At 41.4% G+C, this 22,405-nt stretch overlaps 1 protein-coding gene across 9 annotated transcripts in view; it reads right to left on the reverse strand.

Annotated features, from left to right (window-relative positions):
• The window catches only part of LOC143352873 (uncharacterized), a 383,132-nt gene that overhangs the window by 346,471 nt on the left and 14,256 nt on the right, over window positions 1-22,405 (reverse strand). For 2 of the 9 annotated variants that reach the window (XM_076785844.1, XM_076785840.1), the window contains exons 1-2: window positions 18,133-18,279; window positions 17,082-17,154 (exon numbers count right to left, since the gene is read on the reverse strand). The exons of 4 other annotated variants lie outside the window; for them this stretch is intronic. In XM_076785844.1, coding sequence (XP_076641959.1) covers window positions 17,082-17,124 — 43 coding nt within the window. In that variant the 5' untranslated portion in view covers window positions 17,125-17,154; window positions 18,133-18,279. Of the gene's footprint in view, window positions 1-722; window positions 787-17,081; window positions 17,155-18,132; window positions 18,281-22,405 lie in introns of those variants that run through there. 3 more of the 9 variants (XM_076785836.1, XM_076785845.1, XM_076785846.1) reach the window with 3 other exon arrangements.

Consider the following 22,405-nt stretch of genomic DNA (forward strand, 5'->3'; position numbering starts at 1 on the left):
ATACTACACTAAAATTAAGTAAGAGATTCTAATCTAAGATTAAAGTATGTCAACGAAAAAAGTATATGCGACAAATGTTTATTATAAATCTCGGAATCCTGACGTTGCTACTACATTTTCTAGCATCGTGAAACCAGTGCCGCTCAGAACGTTTTATACTCAAAACAATTTTTTGTCACAATGAAATATCCGCGGTCGATGTTTTACGATTTGTTTGCGGCCCCCGTGCAATAAATTTGTAAAGCAAAATGCCAGACGGTGAACCGTCCCCTCGGACAGAAATAATATTTACGGACAGCGCGAGAAGCGTGCGCTGCCACATCGGAAATCTGAAAATGGTTCGGACACGGTAACGCAACGGGCAAATACAATTAGAACGAGCACGATGCGGGTTCTGATCCAGTGACAGAGTGATCGCGGGAGATGACGAAGGATTAATGCCGAGCAAACCCTTCTTATCGTCGAGTTGTCGGCTGCCAGTTACAAGAATCCTGATCAGAGACCATTTAGCTTTGCCCGTCGCGATAATTACAATAATTTCCTTCGCGTGGCACGCCTCCAAGTACAAACAAACTGAAAAACCACTGGCTGCCATGAAGGGTAATTAGCAAGGCTCGCCAACTGTATCCCCGCATCAAGGAATACAGTGTAGCCAGTAACCGATACGGATTACCGTAACTCACGAGCGAAGGATACGGACGCGGGCGTAATGCAAAACTCACCACTCTCGGGGTCACTGACATAAACTCCCTCCACCAGTATGCGACCGAGACTGCGTTTGCTTACCTAAAATTAAAAAAACAAAAATATTCGGTTATTAGATAGCGTGATAGATAGAATCGGAGAATATTATGAGAGATTATGTCACCGTGCTCTCCTGCGTCGCGAAGGAACGAGTAAATCGAAAATTTATTTAGTATTATTCTTTTCTAGTTACAGTTTCTTAGAAATAGAAAGCAATAAATAATGGATAAGCAATTCGGTGGAAAATAACACGCAAGTGTAATAAGTAATGTAGATTAACGGAATAGGTATATACAGTCTTTTCTCGATATATGTCGCAAATATCTGGCTGATAAAAGTCGGTATGCCCCGTGAGGGGCCTAGAAGCTCGAGAGGCCTCGGACGCCAAGGAGTGCAAGGTCGGGTGAATCAAAGTATCTCCTGGACGATATATGTCGCTGGCAAGACACGTGTTGTTGACATATATCGAGAAAATACTGTACATTGGTTTTCTATGTTTTGGGGAATAGAGCGAAAGAAAGGGAACTATTGTATGAGTCTAAAAAATTCAATGTAAATCTTGTAAATTCGTCGGCACAATTTGTTGATTACAACGGTGCCTACTTTGATCGATAAATTTTTTTTAGGAAAAAATTACGTTTCTTCAACTGTTATACAACTGACCTGAGCAACAACCTAATATTATTAATTATCTAATAGTACACTTTCTACGCTGCATTACTACTTAAAAATAGCTATTTACGGTACTAAGATATTTTCGCAGTTGTTATTTCGTTGTCATTCTTTTTAAACAGTGATGTTATCAGAGACTTTAGTGACTGTCGATGACTCGCTGCATTCTGTTCCATGTAAATACGGCAGCCTTGAATTTAAATGTAAATAATTCAGACTGATAATCTACTAAAAAAAAAAACATGTAAAAAGAAACATGTGTAAAAAAAAACATTAATATTTATTACTCCTAAGGAGAAACCATTTCTTTTCTCTGTTTTAAAATTGCTCGGACAGCGATCGCGTCAAGGGCGTTCGCGTTCGATCGCAGATAAATCTCGCATTGAAACATAGACATGTAGTCATCGAAATCGTGGGAACACAAATTTTCCCAAGCTATCTACGCTCTCGACAATTAAGTGTGTTCGACGTCAAAGTGGCCCGACCCAAATTTTCGGTTATCAAGCAATTATCTACGATCGCAGCATCCGATAAGGACCTATCATTCCTGGCGTCACCTTAGAAAGCGGCGGCCCGCCCAAAGAGGACGTGAGAAAACCCAATCAGAAATTAATAACGCCCGGACAAGAAGCTTTCTAACGATGTTGTAGTACATCATAGACTTAAGACCAGCCGACAACATTAGCGAGAACATTTCGAGCGACGAAAAAGGTAACATTCATAGCTTCAAATTGCAAGAAAAATCAATTTGAATTTACACGGTGTGTATCAATTACACAGGTTTTAAACAAATTATAGGATAAGTGGAATCAATATACCTGTTCTTCAGCATTAGTATTCCTGAAGTAAATCTGTAATTTCTGGTAGATTTTTTGCAAGTTTGTCGCAAATGAATTTTTTTGCATTGCTTGGTCAACTAATCATAGTTTATCACAGTATAGTCGGTGCAAGGTTCTATTAGGATCCGGTTGAGATGTGCATGTTTATAGTTCAAATTCCGGCGAAAAACTTGTGCTCACTTCAAAGAACTATAATTTTCAAAATGTAATAACAATTACTTGTTTCAAAATAGGTTGGATGCTAGAAGATGTAAGCTTTCGTATTGTCTAAACCCAACTCAGCTATTACTAGTAGTTTTCTTTCAAATTGCACTTGAATATTGGAAAAATCATGTGAAAGGTGACAATTTCGCGTTCTTAATTTTGTCCTCGGACTTTGCCGGCCTATTGTGGGTCGTGGAGGTGGGGGATAAAACAATTTTTTTCGGATTTGCTTCCTTTGGAATGTTCTTAAAACATCCCCATCACTCATTTATTCAAAAACAAAAGAAATTTCCATTTTCGAGCGCCGAAATCGCGTTTTCGTCCGCTGCGCGGCGTCGCACAGTGGGCAATTTGGACAAAATCGGATTCAAAATCAAGGAACTTTGGATAGGAATGAGGTAGAGCAATGAAATTTTTTTAAATGAAAGCTGAACCTTTGTAAAATATGGGAAAAATAGAGAGATTATTACCATCCAATCATTTCAACGAAAAAATGACTTCATTAGCTTTTGTCACAAAAATCTATTTTTTGCAAAGTCCTGAGGTCGTAGACAAATTTTGAGACCAGATTTGAAATCAGCGTGAAAAACTCTATGGGAAATGATGTATAGCATGTTAAAAAAAAATGTTTTCCGCGCGTGGTATTGGAAAAACTAAAATTTTCTTGAATTTGTGCGCGTTTAACGAATTTTCTGGAGGTTAACAAACGTTCATACCACAATCTGTCTATTTTTCCCATATTCTACAAAGTTGCAGCTTTCATTTAAAAAAAATTTCATCGCTCTACCTCATTCCTATCGAAAGTTCCTTGATTTTGAATCCGATTTTGTCCAAATTGCCCACTGTGCGTCGGTTGCAATGCGGATCTTCGTGATCCTCGTTTGTCCTGTATCACTCCTTAAACGGTGACCAGAGAGTCGTGAAGGCGAAGGCACTCATTTCAGCACGAAACCCGACGTTTCTGATTGTGAGCTTCGCGCTACGCTGCGCGGCCTCTGCGAGAGAAATAGATTCGAGCCGCAGGACTCGTTCCGCGATGCGTTCGGCTTCCGTGTCTGATATCCATAACATGAATGCAAGATTTCCTTAATGGCAACATCGTACGCAGCTCATGCACGGAGGAAGAAACTAAAATCGCTCGTGTATACGCTTCTTCCATGATTTCCTGTGGTTAGCGCTCGAAACGCGTTCACGATTACTGTATAAACTGCGCGGGCAATGTCTGGCCCAATTTAAATTCATCTTTGTCGCATATAAAAATGGGTAAACACAAGCAGTGGACATATTAAAAAGATTTAAAAATATCACCGTATTGGTTTCAACTTAATAAAATAATTAAAAGAAGAAAGAACTTTTTATTTCGCTCCTGCGTCTTGCAATCGATGCAAACATTTTTATTTTCCATGAATATCCGCAGTCTACATACAATGTACATGTAATGGCGTATACAGGTTGTCGCAAAAGTGTTGCACCTCCTTGAAAAAGGTGATTCCCGAGGTCGTTTGAAGTAACTTTTTCCTTTGTGAAAATATTCTCCGCGGCTTCGTTAAGGAGTTATTAACGAAAAACACGGACCAATCAGGGCGCGACAAAAGCAGACGGACTCCGGCATGGCGGCAGGTCCCGCTCAGCGTGGCGTTGGCATTGGCCGAGCCGAAATCCGTCCGTTGCTGCCGCGCCCTGATTGGTCCGTGTTTTTCGTTAATAACTCCTTAACGAAGCCGCGGAGAATATTTTCGTAAAGGAAAAAGTTTCTTCGAATGACCTCGGGAATTACTCCTTTGAAGGAAATACGACATTTTTGGGACATTTGTTTCAAATAAAGTCTACTAATGTTTTTTTGTTCTTCTAGGACCATTGTTAAAGCCTTATGCAAATGATCGGGTCCCCGGACATCCACTTTCAGTTTCTTTATTATTTTCGTCGACAAACACAAAAATTATTGTAGATTTTTATGTTCTCGGATGACCACAGATTAGTTTACATTTGAGGTATGAAAGTAAGCGTTGAAACTATAACGTACATCAGTGAGTATCATAGAAAATTATGGTGATTGACATAAGGATTGAGTAATGTAGTTCAGTCATTATTTTATATTACGTTATGACAATGGTAGGCTGTATTAAGTCAGATTTTGGCGATTTTTGTTATACTCCCCCGCAAAGATGTTTTCACAATCTTAATTAATTACAATCGTAGAAGATCGGCCACCCCGAGTAACTCGAACCCCGAATTATTATTTAAAAATAATTACTAAGCTGGTTTACGATATAGCACGGTCGTTGAGAAGTCTTCTAACGGGCTTCCGGGAAGTACGGTGTTAAGAGGCGGAGCAACTATAGGGAATACTATATATTTTACAGGTGTAAGCGGTAGAATGTTGCAGGCCTCTAAAGCGAGTGGCTTAAGAATGAATAAGCTGCTTTAACGTTTCAAACTGAAACATCTTGTTACACGCGGATGTCTAAACTTCACCAAAAGGACTAATTAACTGCACTTTGCCTGGAAATTATTTAACGTCTGTAATCAACAATCCCGTTCATAAAATTCAATAATTCAACGGATATCCACGATCTAATGAATCGTAAAATCCAGAACTGGTTTCCGTCTCGGACGAGATCAATCCGACCTTTTCCCCGTACCAAGTTCATCGCAAAGTCAACGGTACACGTCTCAACAATAATCCATTTCCCGGAAAATCGCGATTCGATGTACCTCGCTGTTATAAATCACTGTTTGACATCGTAGAAATTATCCGAAGCTAGACTGCGTCTGCGCCATAAAGTGACTGTATCATACGGTATTCATGAGCAATTGCAAAAAGACGGGGACTTCTGGGTATAAATAACAAGCGGCGATCGACGTTCACGCCGACGACCGATTACTCAAAAAAAAAAAAAACGCATTCCCAGGGTTGTCGCGCGAATATTCGATTGTGTTTCGCGCTCGTCGCAGCTGGTCACGAATTAAGGAGGCGTGCACCGAATGATGCAACGCGAAAAACACAAGCGAATTAGCGGGCTTCTAACGAGAGAGGCGCAGCAATTTGTTGCGCGTTCCACGCAAATAGCTGTGCGAATAGGTCAACCGTACAACGCGGTCCGTGTTAATGTATCTGTCGATCATAAATCAACATTTTCCATTTCTTTTTATCGGACGCGCTCTACGGGCAGTGTTGTTCGAAAAAAGGAAAAAAGAAAACCCATTTCTCGCACTTTGTACACTTCATCGTGCCTCGTATCCGCGGCTGCCCTATTCCGTAATGGCGCGCGTAAAAAACTTGAACGGTTATCGAGAACACTGCAGCAGTTTCATTTCAATTCTATTTCTTTCCACTCTGTTCTAATTTCCGATTGTGAATTGCATCCAGCGTTTATCCGCAGCCGCTTGCATAATGAAATGCAACCTCGTTTTTCGACGGCAGATCTCTAGGCATTTCTACATAGGCGTGGAAAAACTGGTCCGTAGTATTTATACGCGACGAAAACAAAAATTTTGATTTTTACAGTTCTGCAAATTTTGTCTGTCAACTGAGAACCAAACGTATTATTAACAGAAGTTAATTTTACCAGTTCTGTGCTCTGATATCCCGGCCGTTGCCACCGTCGGCGTTTCGTTTCTGTCCTCGCGAACCAGAAAAATCGTTGCCAATCGGTTCGACATTCCGGGACCGCTTCTTACGCTAGAAGACAAAGTCGATATTCTCGAGATTAGTCGTTCCCCGACTTCCGAGAGACATTTACCGTGGGCCACGCAACGAACGGCGATGGTAAACATGATTTATTATCGAAAAGTCGTGGAAGGCCGTTCGAGATTTCCCTTATGCCTGATATTCTTTCCCCGCGTTCCTTCCGCCACGAGTTCACGCGGGTTGCGCAATCGCAATTAAAGCGTGGATCGAACGTGAACGGAATTTCGTTGCGTCGACCGGCGTTCCGATGATCGATGTTTCTGCGGAACGAGAGAAACGGGCGATCCCGCGGTTTTTCGAAACAGATTCGACTCGGTTGTCGATTAATCATTGCGGGATATTCAGACCGGCGTTGCGACATGAGATCGAGGCAATACTTAACCCTTATGTGTGTCAATAACCGGGTACCTGCTTTCAACTTCTTTTTTTAAACTTTGAAAATATTGTTTTCTTTTTAAAAAGATTTCCTGGAAAAACTGTTCGTAAAATGAAAACACCTGCGTACTTCTCCAGGCATTTAAATGTAGACAAGAAATGTTTGTTCTAGATCAACAAATGTAGACGCTAGAGGTCACGCCCGGTGTTGCCAGATGAAGACTTGTTCCCCCACTCTAACTTCCCCTTCTACCGCGCTATTCCGCCGCGGCCCGGTCACGTGACGCGTTTCGTCTCTGTCGTGCATGCGTCACAATGTCACGTGACTAATCCGGTACTGATAGAGAGAGGGGAACTTTTTCCCCTCGATTCCTGCTCCCTCCCCTCATCTGGCGACGCTGGTCAGGCCATGGAGCATCTCCAAAAAAACCTGCTAAGTTCCGTAAGCAGTAGCGCCGCCATTTTGGATGAAAAAGATACAAAAAATTCTGTTCAATACCTTAAGATATCTTGTAAACAGTGCTTCAATTCGAATTATCTTTTTATATTGAAAAAAAATGTTTGTCAGGACCTTAGTTTGCATTTGAGGCACAAAAATACGCTTTGAAACCATAAAGTGCACAGCATCGTCGAATGTGGTAGAAAATCTTGGTTATTGACCACCGCGTTTTGCTTGCAAACTGGAAATTTGGGTACGGGGTCCCTTTTGACTGGCAGACGCGTTCAATAACAAGTGGTCAACATGCTCCCGATGGGTTTCAGTACGCAAATGACCACGTGTTGCCAGGAACTGTTCAAAAGAGACAATTAGGATCGTGCTGGCAGGTCTCCATAAAATGACGCTGAAACGGCTTTTAAGCTTCCAGAAGAGTTGCGTGCACCAGAGGATTAAGTAGAGCAGAGGGTCAGCACATTAACCACGCCATTACAAAGAGTCCCAATTACGTATGTGCAATGCATTAACAACAGGCACGTGACGCATACCGGTCCATGCAACCTACATAAAACGCCACCTAAATTGTGACTTTTTACAGTCGGCGGGACGTCTTCGGTGCCAGTTGTACCAACGACCAAAAGTTTCGAGTCAGTTGGCAGTTTTCGGTAAAAGTGTAGAAAGAATACTAAAACACTTAACGTATTCGCACCGGATGACGTACATACGACTTTTCATATGCGCCATACTCCTGTCTCAGAATAAATAAATAAAACATTATAAATAGTTTCTGATTAAATAAGTTATAATTGAGGTTTTACAAGTTAGCGTTGTAATAGTGATTTTCTCGAAAACGAAGTACAGTCGATCAAATTGTATTCTACATTAACGACTTATTTATCTAAGCCTAATGTTTAATTAACGGAAAATATTTTGGTTTCCCAAAATTCATTTAAGAAGACCATTAGTTCAATGATCTTTGAGAACGATTACGATAATATTTCTCTTATTGTTCCCGCGACTGGTTTCATTAGTTTAAAACATGCTAAAATACAGAATAAAATCGTAACTAAATCGGATATAATTATTTGTGATCGATTAGATTTGTTAGTCTAATAAGCATATGTCTATTTCAAGATCTAAACCTCTTCCATTCTAATGTGCAAAGATCTAGTGAACACAATTTGCATGTCAACTAGAACCTAGATCTCTAATTCACTCGGTTAACCCTTAACCCACGACAGGCGTAAATTGTTGATGATATCATAAGTCCACTTCTGCGACATGTAGCGATGACACCAGTGAATCTATGCTTTCCTTTTTGGGAGAACAGGTATGAAATACCTTCAGAGAGCTGAAATAATTTTGCAACGTATATATTATATCCGAAGTGATTGAAAAATTCACATAATAAATATATGTATAAACAGTCGCGTTAACTGTCGGGAACGCAGAATCTAGACTAGATTTCTAAAAACCTTTTTCATTTTGGTTACTTCCCGATAGAATCAGATGGTATTTTCTAAAACCAAAATAATCTTGATCGAATTTATGCTCCTTTCCGAATAAAGTGTAGAAATTTTACATTCTTCCATCCACCTCGCTAATTAAGGATATCATATTCTTCAAGTGGTATTGAGCACTACATTCTTCCATCGTGCCGGAGATAAAGATAAGAAAAATCGCCGTGTAACATCGATAACGATTACCTAATCATATCCGTGTCTAATCTTTCACGGTAAGAATGATATCGAAGTTATATTCTCTGCACAATCAAACTCTCCGTTAACAAACTGACTAAGATTCTAATGCACGCCGGGAATCCGAATTTCTCCGAATCGCGTCTTCCTCTCCAGGAAAGCATTCAAATTCGCCGCACGAGCACGGTATAATAACTGCATAATGCACTCGGCGGTTTTTCTCCGCTGATCCGGCTCGTTCCGATCGTAAAAACACGTTTAATGCACTCGCATGATCCGCGATACACGCTTCTAATATTCAATTATACGCCGAGCGGGCAATGATTACGCCTCGGAATAGCGTGTGCCCGTGCGATCTCGCTGGCTACAAGGTATCCAGGATAATAATCGAACTGGCAGACCTATGACGAGGTTCACGTTGACGCGAATTACGTCGCCAATCATTTCTGAGTTTCCACTTGTTCCCGGTAATGCAAATCTGATTTACGGCCGGCGCGAAAGAACATTAACTATAATAGAGACAATAAATATCTTCTTCTGTCGCAAACATCTGTCGATGGTTCAACGGCACGGTAAAGTAAAGTGTGGTATGAATTTTGAAGTGGCATAACTAGAAGATTAATGTAGATATCGATAATTACGGTACAAAGTTTGTTATATCAAGTATCAAGGTTTCATAAATGTTACTTGTTACGTGAGACGGATGTGAAAGAAACTCCTGGCTGGAAAAGATCAGATTAATAAATAAATTAATAATAATGAGATTAATAAATAAAGAAAATTCTAAACTGGAAGTTCGTTGAAGCACTCTCTTTATTAAACAATTGAATTTTCACAAGCAAAAGAAACCTCTGAAAATAACGATTTCAAGCGGAGACGCGAATTTATAAAATACTCGGCGTTGTTCTTAATATCTGCATAAAATATTGGAATACATACAAATTTTTGGCATTTTGATCAAGTAAATTGCATACGGACTGTCGCGTTCTGGTTCACTTGTAATTGCAGGGTGTTTTATCGCAGTTTAAAAATAACGTTGAATTAAAATATTACGAGGTAATATACGAGCCACTGCTTCAATGTTTTATTCATGCGATTGGATTGTAACCAAGAGTCCGATTTTGCCCCAGTATGCAATTTTATAAATGTTACAGATTATTGACTCGGCCATTATAAATTCAACAAAAACCATTTACATATTACATACTTCCATACATCACACATAGCACAGCTCACACTAAAACGGATTGTACAAGGGATTAATTGTTCATTCGTCAGCGTCCCTCTGCTTTTCTTTCTTCGGAAAATGTTTGCCAGTAAATCATCCGAAGATCAATGTGGCTCACGATCGGGCACTGATCTAGGCTTTTGGCCGCCTGCTGATCGAACAGAGAACACCGTGACACGGTTATTGGTGAATAGTTAATTACCGAAGCCGAAGCCGAAGCTCGGCGAAGCAGAAAGCGACAATGACGTAATCGCGGTTACCAACCGATATCGAGAAAAAGACAACCGTTTACATTGACCTTTCACCCTGGCAACCGCAGACTCGAGCCTCCGCTAATGCAACCAAACAATTCTTTTTTTACGAACAATTCGCGTTGAAAGGATCGTATCCGCTTTTTAATAGGTTTTTCGGAATACAGTTCTTTCATTGCTATTTCCTATTTTTCATGCAGCAACATTTTAAACTAACAGAGATCCCGACTGAGAGGTACATTTTATGGCAACTACTTTCGGATAATGATGTCTCCGAAGAAGAGGATTCGAGCTCAAAGAGATATTTTAACCCTTTGCACTCGGCCCTATTTTCAATCTGAAACTAAATTTGTCTTCCGTCTTACAATATTTTCATTTTATTCATACGAAACTGATCCGATTTCTACATATAATATTTAAATGTTTAGCAATCTATTAAATACAAATTTTGTAATGTAACAAATATTTTGTAATATTTTTTGTAATTTCTTCAAAATAATGCCACAACAATTTCTAGTGGTGCTTCAGAGTCACCACTCGAGTGCAAAGGGTTAACACTAGAACTATCGAGTAATAAATATGATGTATCTATGATGTATATTGCTTTGTAATAATGACAAGACTACATCTATTCAGATCTCATACCATTTTTATTCTGACGTGTGCTCCAATAAAGAAGTTCAGTCAAAAATGTCTGATGGAAACATTTTTATCATTTCAGTAATTCTGAAAGAAACAATTAGGGACCATTTTGACCGGTTCGGTAGTTCTAGTGTTGAAATCGTATCAAAGAGTTCCGATGGTACAATTTACGAGTCCGCGGAGTCTACGGCCGACACGACGTTACCGTGTAAAAGGAAAAGGCAGCTGCACTTTTCTGGCCCGGCCTGAAAAGCGGCGAGAACAATGCCTTGTGACTTGCGCGACGACAATGCGCGGCCGAAGAATGGTGCCGCGTTCCCTCGTAACCGCGGCGCGTGTACTTGCGACCGTTTCCGCGGGACACTTATCAAATTTTACGAATCCCGAGACAGAGGCGAGGCGTGTGTAACTCGAACGGCGACCGCCCCGGAGTAAATATTGCCACAGTCCCTTTCTCGCGAACGGTATGGGTCACCGCGAGACCCACCGATGGGAAAGGTCCGAGGGATTCGTGAAACGCAAACAGACCATAGATATAAATTAGAACCTTGCCCAACGGCGAGACACATTTACGGCCTTTGTCCACAAACCAGACGAAGAAGCCAGCTGCGTTGCCGTGAAAAACCGCTCGGAACAATGCCCGGCAAACACGAGAATGTGTGCGCGCGCGCGCGCGCTGAAAATGTGTCCCCATTACGGGGTAATCCAGTTTCCAGAACCAAAAGAAAAATCGATTTTTCTTTTCTTCACGGACCTCGTTGATTTTCCTCCTATTGCGATTACAGTCAATTCCCGATATACAGGGTGTTCATTTGAAAACTTTCCAGCCGAATATCTCGAAATGTATGGAAGATATTAAAAAAAAAGTGTAAACCACGTGTCCAACGATTTCGAGTTTTTTATTTGGGTGGCGTTTTCGAGGTCATTTGAAGGCCAACTTAGTTTTTTCAAATGGAGACCTGTATTTGTTATTATGGGATCTTATTGTGCGTGAAAAGACCAGCAATTTTCCTGGGATACTTTTTTTTATATGCGTACTAGTTTCGGAGATATTTAAAGAGAAGTAGAGCGAGTCATACTTATACTGCGAGAACGTATTTTAGACAACGTAGACAACGTATTTTACACTCTTTTAAATATTCTTCATACTTCTCGAGATATTCGACTGGAAAGTTTTCAAATGAGCACCCTGTATATATTCTGTTTTAGCAGACTTTTAAGGCGAACAATCATAATCTGCTCTTCCTCTTTTTTGTTAAATTGTTCCCGCTAGAGAGTGCAAAATGAAGAGTGCGAAATGAGATATTCGGCTGGGAAGTTTTTAAATGAACACCCTGTATGTCAACAACACCGGTCTCGCCAGCGTCCTGTATCATCCACGAGACATGAGTCGTGTTATGTTTACACTCCTCGGCGTCCGGGGCCCCTCACGGGCTATACTCCGCGGTGGTGGGGAGAATTCCGCGACGTTTATCGTCCAGGCCTCGGCGACATATATAGAGAAATCACTGTAGACCTTTACGCGCAATGTTTTTCAGCATTGTCGCGGAGCGTACAAGCAAGGCGTCATGCTCGAAAGGGGCGCCAAAGGGGAAGACGTGGACGGGAAAGTATGCGCGCGTCTTTTGATACCGACAGAACGATTTCCGTTGTTGACCTAGGCCACGATTCGTGAGCACGTGCTACAGCGGCAGCGCGCGTCGCTCGTCGATGGGTGCACGTGAGACGCCTTCGAACAATCGGCCCGAGGCTCGATGACGATGAAGAGTCATTCGCGCGACGACGCGTCGTCGCAGAGAACAAGAATCGGGGCACCGAGCCAAACCTCGGCTGATTCACTTGTTTGCTGAAAGGGGGGCGGGGGGCGCTTGTCCAAACGCGACAGACGGAAAATTGGAAGTTGCTCCGAGGCGATTCGACGGGAAAATCTAGATGCGGCCACTTTGTCAACTGTGCGATGACGCAGACGGATTGCGTGTTAAGGCTATTTTGTCCGCAGTTGGGGCGAGGGTGGGCATTGAATGAAGGCTTTCGGTAAATCACATTAGCAGCCCGTTTAATACGACGCCGTTACTTCGGCAATACAGGCAACGATCGACCAGCATGGCTAATTGGATCCAAACTAATCAAAATCGTATCAGACATTCGGAGTTTATGTCTGCAAGACATTTTCCCGTCTTTGATGTTCTTGTTGCTCCGCTCTTTCTGTTTCTATGATTTTGTCAAGGCACGTGGACTGTTTCAATTTACTTCGACATGTTGATTGTCGTCCGAGCGACTATAAAAATCTAGATTTATGATATTACTTTTTTCAATCAGAATTTTCACTTCTCTTCAACCCAACGAATTTGTTGAGAATAAGAATGTGGTGACCAGGGTTCCGGATAATCACTCAAATGAATTTTATTACGCAGAACGTGTCAAGCAAGTGTTTAAATTGTCCAAAGATGAATAGTGTTCCAATTACCGAACGGTTTGTATTTTAGTTCCGTGGAAAGCGGAACAGTGAGAATGAAAAGTGAATATTTCTCCTCGGACAATTTTAACGCGAATAATAATAATGCTTATGAACAGCGGATTTTCCACGGTGACAGAACCGTCATGTTAAGCGGCAACTATTTTCGTCGGTGTGCTCGCTCATAATTTCGCGTCAAACGCAACGGTACCGGTGCATTTGCAACCTGTCGTGAAAGTTGCGGAAGTGATAACGCGTTCCTCGGGCAGCATCGCGGCGGCAGAGGAAATCGCCTTCGACTTTTGCTTCGAAAAAGAAAAAACAACAAGATAATATCAAGGGGACAACCGCGTACGGGCAGCTAGTTGGCCTTTGTTCGACGTGAAAACCAGTTCTTAACCTGAGATAGCGAATTTCGCGGTGAAATCGATTAGCCGGTGAAACGCGTACCCCTGTACCTGGAAATGTACCCGCGATAACAACAATATCGCGAGGAAGTCGCAGGCGTTTAGGTATCATTGACAATTCCAAGTGGCGGTATCGCTATCGATAAAATATCGGCGGGCTCAACATAACTTAAAGATACGAATCGTACGCTGTACTTAGGCCGGCTTCAAATGATTTATTTCAGCAACACAAACATATTTTATTGTACGTAACGTTTCCTTTTGAGAAAACGTTACACAAAAATTGTTCTAGTATTACTAAGCAGACGTCTTACTTAAATAACGCAGTATTTCATCAAAATTATCGTGGCCGTTTAACGGTTTCAACGACAGCGCACGTAGAAGTGATTTTATCAAAATTTACCTGGCACAAAGAATTACTAAAATTGAACACGGTGCAATTTTATTTTTGAATCGTTAGAACGAACCGTTTCTTTGACTTCGTTTTTGAAAATAGAAACCGTCATGCAGCCTGGCAGTCTGCAAATGAAACGTTACTTTTGGAACACATTGCAGACGACTTCTCGCAGACGAATTTTGTGTCATGCCAAGATGCATTAGCATGCTTTCCGTGACAAGTTCAAGTAAAGAGTGACGCATTTATTATACATGCCGTTCTATTTCGACCAGTCGCATGTTGCCGATCAATACCGCGCAGATATTATCAATATATCGGCAAGTATTAATAAATTATTAAAATACCGTGGATCTGTGTGCATGTACACTGCCGCTGAAAAGTATGTGGACACTTACCGTGTTCATGAAATTTGTGATATATAATGTATATTTTTATTATTAAACAATATTTATTGCTAAATTCTATTGCGAATATGTATGTAATGTATTCTAATAGCACTAAATTAACAATTTAGTTATTTAATTTTCCTAAATAAATAAACGTCTATTCGATGGGCGGAAAGCTGCGTTATATTGCGTTGCGTGTGTACTGTTTGTAAGACTTTTCTCTAGCAGTTTACAATGACTGCATCGTTTGAGTGAGGTCTGTTGCCTTCTCAAGAGTAACATAAACATTTATAAACATGATTCCAAGCGAAGGAACCTTAGATAAGAGCGTCGCGATCACTGTGATGCGTTCGCAAATAATACATACAGGATAATCAAATTTACCAAAGATATCATAACTTTCTTCAGGTAGTTATAAGAATAATAAGGAAGTGTCCACATACTTTTGAGCGGCAGTGTATACGCGGCTTCATAAAATACAATGGAAAGTAGAGATCAACTGATAACGTTCAACATTGTGCCAGATGTTCAAAAATTGTTCTCTTGCGATTTTTATAAAATAACACACGGCCTGATAACTCAGGCCATTGATAACCCAGTAATCGTAGGCTTTCCTAACCCTTCCCGACCAATAAAAATGTCCGACGCCTTGCTACAGTGCTGACGAGCCGGGGATTCGTTTTTCGCAGACTCGAGCGAGAGAATCGTCGTCGGTTCCGGGTCCCGTTGCTCGTTCCATGCAATTTAACGGCATAATCTTTAGGACCGGTTCAACGTTGCGGTATTGCAAATTCGCGGCGAATTTCGGCGCGTCGTTTCTTTCAGCCCCACGCATTAGAATTGCCAATGCGATTCCCGCATAAATCAGCCTATTCAGCTTGTTGTTAAATTGCCAACCGCTTTGCCTCAGCGGCGCATTCTACGGTCGACGCACAGTACAATGCAAATACCATCACAGGTGTTCTCCGTGTACGGTGACTTTGTAACACAGTTTCCCTCCAACGTGGTTCGAAAATTAAAGAAATTAACACAATTTTACCGTAACGTGGTTCGATAATTGGTTGGACAATCACTTAAGAAAGAATTGCTCGAATACCTTAGCTCCGGACAATTTATAAAAATCTTTCAGAGAAACGTCAACCATCGGGAATAACAGATTATATATAGGAGAAGGGTATGTCTAATTTAATAATTAATTTAGTTTAGTAACTAGCCTGCGGATCTTCGTGTAAAATAAAAATCGTCTCTTAACGATATCAATACAGAATAACCTCTTATCGGAGGTTACAACAGTAGAATAAAAAAGAAAAATGATATCAATACGTTGAGAATAACTGTTGTCGTTATGCAAAATAACCTCAATGGAGGTGGATAGTGCTGGAATAAAAAGAAATATTGTTGTTGTTTCGTGTTTCGCGTACTTGTTTCTCTTACGAATTGCAAGTTAACAGAAACAGCAACGAGCAAAAATTTCGTTCCACGAGATTAGACAAATGTCGGTATGCGTGCTATCGACTTTTCCCTGCCACTAGTCCGCCGGTGTTAACTGTTAACATCAACATTTCCTCGAAGTTTTATCCCTCTAGATTCGCCAGGATCGATCTCGCTGTGCCACGTGACAAAATTTCCATGGAGCAATCGATCCTTTTGCCGTGGTCACGTGCGATTCGGCCTTTGCGAAGTTCGCGTTATACCCGGCAATTTTCATGGACGGGAAAAGAATGCACGCGTTCCGCGGAGGATAGGGAAGTTCCATAGAACCGTGAACGATCGATATTGCAGCTCGCCAGCTCTGCAATGACGTTCTCCGAACACGAGACACGATGCTTGTGTTTACTCCCCTCGTTACGTTAATCAGACTGTATTTTTGTTCTGTTAGTCAAACCCTGTTGCATCACGTTGCACATTTCTGCCGTCTCTGGCGAACTCGAGCCGCGTGCAGCCGGACTAGTTTCAGTCGGAAATGTAGAATAAAACTGTTTCGGAACCTCGCTCGCTCGCTCGCGAGGAAAATTACCTTTGAATATTTATAGAGTACACGTGAAACTGGTTAACTTCTGACTGGCTACAGGTAACGGAAATTACCATGGATTATTCTTCACGCGGAAACAATTAACAACTGCAGAATACGAGTTTGCGTCGTTTCACCGGGAACAAAACAATTTTCTGACGAACTTTTACTCATTTTTACTCATTCATTACTGCCCACTGTCGGGAGATTGTTGAACGTAGTAGGAGTTCAAATTTTCTCGAAAATGGGGGCTTCAAGAAATCTGATTTTCTTGGAAATGGGGAGAACGTAACGCTATAACCACCGAGCCCGTCAAAATGACGGATTCACAGATCCTTTTATTTTACAATTCGTCAAGTTATAGAAATATTTTCTTGAGCAATTTTTTCGCATGCTTCTTTATTCGAATCCTGTTGTTATTATTATACGTCAGTCTAGTTTAGGGCTCGGTGGTCCCGCAGTTAAATGGAAAAGTTGTTGCACGTTTCCAATGGATTTTCTCGTCGTCGCTCTCGGCAACGGTTGAACGGTCTTCGATGCACCGTGAATGGAGCCCGGTAGATTCTAATTAAATGATAATCACACAATCGAGAGCAAACGGTAGCAACCGCGCGAGCCGAGAATGCTAAACTGTGTCATCACATACCTAAATCGGGCTGACCGTAGTCGGCGAGCATTGCGACGACCATTCTGAGCACTCACGATCCAGCCGCGACAAACTGTTTCACACCAAACATCGGATGAAATGAGTATAAAGTGGATCGGTCAGGCCGCGAGGGAAGAGGAGACGAAAAATCCGGTGAGAAGCAACCGGTGACCGAAAAAGGTAACCGACGCGGTTCGAATATGAAAGTTGGACGGTTCTAATGTGCACGGTGAATCATCCATTTGGAATAACGCGTGTAGGCACACAGATTGTCATGGAGGCTACCGCGTTTGAAACAATACGCGACACCGAACGTTCGCTTTCTTCGTTGTCCCTAGAGTTACCATAATTTGGAACGGACAAACGGTGCCATTTCAATGCTCGGGACAGCGATGCGAAAATATTTCGTTTCGTTTTCCTTTGCTTCGAAAAATCAAAAATTGTTTAACACTTTCAGCGCCAGCCTCGAAAATTCCACAAAATAAAAGTAATTTATTTAACCAAGCAAAAGTTAAGATGTGCGACACTGAAAGTGCTGCCTTAACCTTACACTTTTGCAGACTTTGTTCAAATTCTCTACACTCAATAACATCAGAACTGATTAGGTCGAGTAAAATTCGTTCGCATTTCTCAATAGGAACGTTGCTATAATTCTGTATATAATCGTTGCTAATTAATCAACGATACATGTACCAATTTAAGACCTTTTCCTTTCGGTTAAACAAGGTAAATATGCCTTGTTATTAAAAGATACATGCGACCGAACTTGTCACCCTAACATTTGTAAATCTGAAGGAGTAATTCCCATTTCTAGTATGCGGCACCGAAAGTGTTAAAACCCCGGACACTGTCGAGAACGATTTCGAAGTGCGGTGACGTTAAGAGGACGTCACGAGGTAACCTTGGACCCGAGGGATCGTCGACCTCGAACGTCGGAAAAATTCGCGACAGAATTTGCCAGCGGGGCACGGCAAGAAATGTCTCTCCTCTTCCCAGAGGCGGCCGGTGTCGGTGCACTAAAAAAACCGTATCGAATACGCGCTCGCCCTACCAGACGACTTTCTCGCGTTCGTTGTGTCTCGCGTGTGCCGGGAATGCGGCAGCCGGAATTCCGTCGAGCCGCGTCCTTGACTTTCGCGTGGAAGACGCGTAACTGGCTCGTCCCGCTCGTCCAGGATCGCGATGAACGAGATTCGTTCTACGACTGCGTGAAGCCGAGTGCGGCCTCCGCGATGAATCAACCCCCTTCCCCCAACGAGTCGATGCACCGCGCTCTACCCCCTCCTTCTCCTCTACCCCTTTACCTTCCCGGTGCATTCTACGCCCTCGCCGCCGCACAGTGGGCAATTTCGACAAAATCGGATTCAAAATCAAAGAACTTTCGATAGGAATGAGGTAGAGCGATGAAATTTTTTTTTAATGAAAGCTGAACCTTTGTAAGATATGGGAAAAATAGAGAGATTATTACCATCCAATCATTTCAACGAAAAAATGACTTCATTAGATTTTGTCACAAAAATCTATTTTTTGCAAAATCCTGAGGTCGTAGACAAATTTTCAGACCAGATTTGAAATCAGCGTGAAAAAGTCTATGGGAAATGATGTATAGCATGTTAAAAAAAATGTTTTCTGCGCGTGGTATTGGAAAAACCATAATTTTCTTCAGATTGTGCAAGTTTAACGAATTTTCTCAATGTTAAAAAACGTTCGTACCATAATCTCCCTATTTTTCCCATATTCTACACAGTTTCGGCTTTAATTTAAAAAAAATTTCATCGCTCTACCTCATTTCTATGGAAAGTTCTTTGATTTTGAATCCGATTTTGTCCAAATTGCCCACTGTGCGCCGCACGGTGGTCCAGAATCCCGAAGTAGGTGGACAAAATGCATACAGTAAAGAGCATAACTGAACCAATAACCACAACTTTTGTGTGAATTATTATTTATTGCTAGGAATATAGAAGAATAACAAAAAATAAACATTATAATTATTTTTATCATAGTTAGAAGTAACCGAAGACATTTTTTTCAATAATCAATGTCTCCTCGTTTAGCAATGACAAAAATATAGATTGACTCGGTTTTACACCACGTTCAATACTTGGCCATGTTTAATATATTATTTATTTTTAATATTTCGTCCGCAGCCCTTTTGCTTGTAAAACTGCACTAATTCGCTTTGGCATACTTTCTACTAAATTTTTACAATAATCCGGAGATATTTGTCCCCACTGTGCTTGAATTCTGTCACAAATCTGTGATTGAAGTTGGTTGGGAGTCATATGAATCCCGAAGCCGTTTTTTTAGTAAACCCCATAGATTCTCTATGGGGTTGAGGTCGGGGCTCTGTACAGGCCAATCCAGAACAGAAAATTTTTTAGTACTGAGCCAATTTTTTACACTTTTAGCAGTGTGCTTAAGGTCTCTGTGATGCATGAAAATTACATTTTTTTCTTCAAAAGGTATATTTTCAAGAGCATCTATAAGCATTTATATGTCTTTGCACTCCAAGATACTTCTACTCTGAAACGAAACATTTCTTCCGACCTAGAATATTTTCCTTCTACAGTCAGACCCATAAGTATTCGTACGCTCTTAAAAATTGCATAACTTTGTCAATATTGGACTATACCACTTGAATTTTTTTGAGAAGTTAGAACAATTGGATCAATACTACATAACGTGAGAAAAATGTTTGACTAAAATTGCAATTGGTCAAAATTACAGAGAAAATTGTTGCGAGCTTCTTGAGCCTCTTCAGACATCATGCCAATTGGCAATAGACATGACTTACTGATTTCTACACTATTTTTTTTAAGTTGTGCTTACTTATAAATGCATAAAATCCGCAGTCTACTGATCACTTATGATCTCTGTTTAACACTTTTTACATTGAATAATTACGTAACCTTTATTTTGCTTAAAAATCCGCAGTGGCACATTTTAATTTCGTCGAGAAGATTACGTACGACTTGACTTTATGGATTTTTTGGAACAATAGTCAACGTACTAACACTGAACCTACCTAGTATTAACCCTTTGCACTCGAAGCTATTTTAACTCCAAAACGAAACATTTCTTCCGACCTAGAATATTTCCCTTCTATATATATATTTTTTTTCATGTTATACATACGAAAATGGTGCAATTTACTTGTACAATGCTAAAGTGTTTAGTAATTTGTTAAATACAAACAAAGTTAATAATGTAAAAAAGATTTGGAGTAACGATACAGTAATTTTTAGTGGCGCCTTACAGTCGCCATTCGAGTGGTAAGGGTTAAAAATGGTGAGATCGAACTTATTCCGATCCTGCGCGATTTTGATTGAAGTGTACTTCCCATGAAACCATAAGTTCAGTAATTGTAAAATAAGAAACCGGTCGTTCGACCGAGGCAGGTTTACTGCTGAAGGAGTGTTTTCGCTGTAAAATATTAAAAGTTAACGACATCGAGCTTCCACGAGCATCCCACTCGCCGGAAGCTTTCTGCAGAGATTTCCACCCTCGAGATACGTGCTTTCACCGCCCAGCACAAGTATCTTTCCCCTCTTACGAGCACATATTCGCCCGAAGGTGGGTGAAATTGAATTTTTACGGCGACGGACCGTTCGATATATTTTTTTTTTTTTACTTCTCCCATAGACCGAAGCACGCGGTTTTTACGGGGACTGCGCGCGTTCGTGTCGAGCGAATCAATCAACCGTGGCGACTTTTAGGCAGCCGTATTTTTTATTCGCGAGCACGAACGGTGACTGTCGATTTTCGGTGGGCGGTTATGTGCTCGCAGGCTTTCGAGAAAAAAAGTTGATGGAGTTAGGTAATTTACGAAAGCGAGCGAACCTGGATGGACATATTTGTGTCCGCGCGCGGAACATTGTCGGGGAGCGAAAGGTATGCTAAAAGGTACGAAGGTTGCGTTCCGTTGGAGGCTAGAGGAGCAATCTTTTTTGAGTCCGGGCCTCGAACTATAGTGTGACGACATTGCCAGGCGACGTGCCAACGACTGAGTCAAACGACGCGTCAAGAACGGGCGCAGGAAGTGCGTAAAAGTTGACGAGACTCGCGGTGTACCTATTTCTGAAACGCAACACCTGCACACGGATTCGCGCCGCCCATCAGGATATTGTTCTCGGTGTCGTGAAACTAAACGGATAATTGCGGCTATTTGGTCGGTTAAATTGATCGGCACAGTTCAGAGGGGAAATCGTTGTTTCGGCAAAGGTCGCCAGAAATTCCGGATACATAATTCCGAACGCGATACCAACGACTCGTGCTACCCGCGCTGAGTTGACTATAATTATCGCGTGCCTCGAGTTCGTGGACTAGCTCCGTTCAATTTACCACTCTTATTCAGCTTTCCCTAAATATAACTTACGTAACGCGCCTCGTTTCACTGGCGAACTATGCCCGAACTTTGTTGAATGCTTCTGGAAAAACAGCTTGGTAATTCGAATTTGATCATTTTTTCCGATTGGACAATTTAATTGCACTTAGAACCCAATGATTCGAATCTATATTGCTTGTTTCTATCGGATTCTGCAGCGCCATGAAGTTACATAACGAGAAATAACGAGTGCTAGAAAAGAATCCAGCGCCGACTTGCTTAGTATGCTCTTCGAGAAATTTAGCCGATAGATGTATATCTGATAATGTGTGAAACAATGCCAGCTTGGTCTTCCTCATTCTTTGTTCGCCGCCTATGAAAACAAGTTGTCCGCGTCAACGCAACCACGTAAAGGCCAATAAACTTTGCCTGCGACCGATGCCAATTACAAATGTCGATGGCTTTTGTTTATTTCTAGCGAACAAGTACTCTGGTCGAGGTGCTCCAAGATATTCTTGTTCCTAAAAATACACCTGTCCTAGGCCAAACAACTTATAACAAGAACGGGTCACGGTTTCTGGTGACAAATATCGTATAGTAAGCAGCCGGGGTTCAAACGGACCAATTCCAATTTCAGCGATACTTTGAATTTCGAGAACACATTGATTCTCCACATTTTTGCGATTTTATCCACGATCTCTACTACTTCCGTAAAACTTGATCGAGAAAGCGGAATAACCTTCGATGCTGATCGAGTTTGGTGTTGTAAAACTGTATATCCTGCTCTGGCAAACCTTGAATCAAATAAACGTATCGCCCTAAGGTCGGGTGACTCAATATTGCGTTGAATCGAACACCAACTACAGTGATTTCTCCATATATGTCGCCAAGGCCTGGGTGATAAACGTCGTGGTATTATCCCCACTACCGCGGGGTACCCCGTGAGGGGCCGCAAGAAGTGTAAACATAAGATGGCTCAGGTATGTCTCCAGGACGCTGG

Source organism: Halictus rubicundus, chromosome 3, assembly GCF_050948215.1.
Source record: "Halictus rubicundus isolate RS-2024b chromosome 3, iyHalRubi1_principal, whole genome shotgun sequence".
NCBI lineage: Eukaryota > Metazoa > Arthropoda > Insecta > Hymenoptera > Halictidae > Halictus > Halictus rubicundus.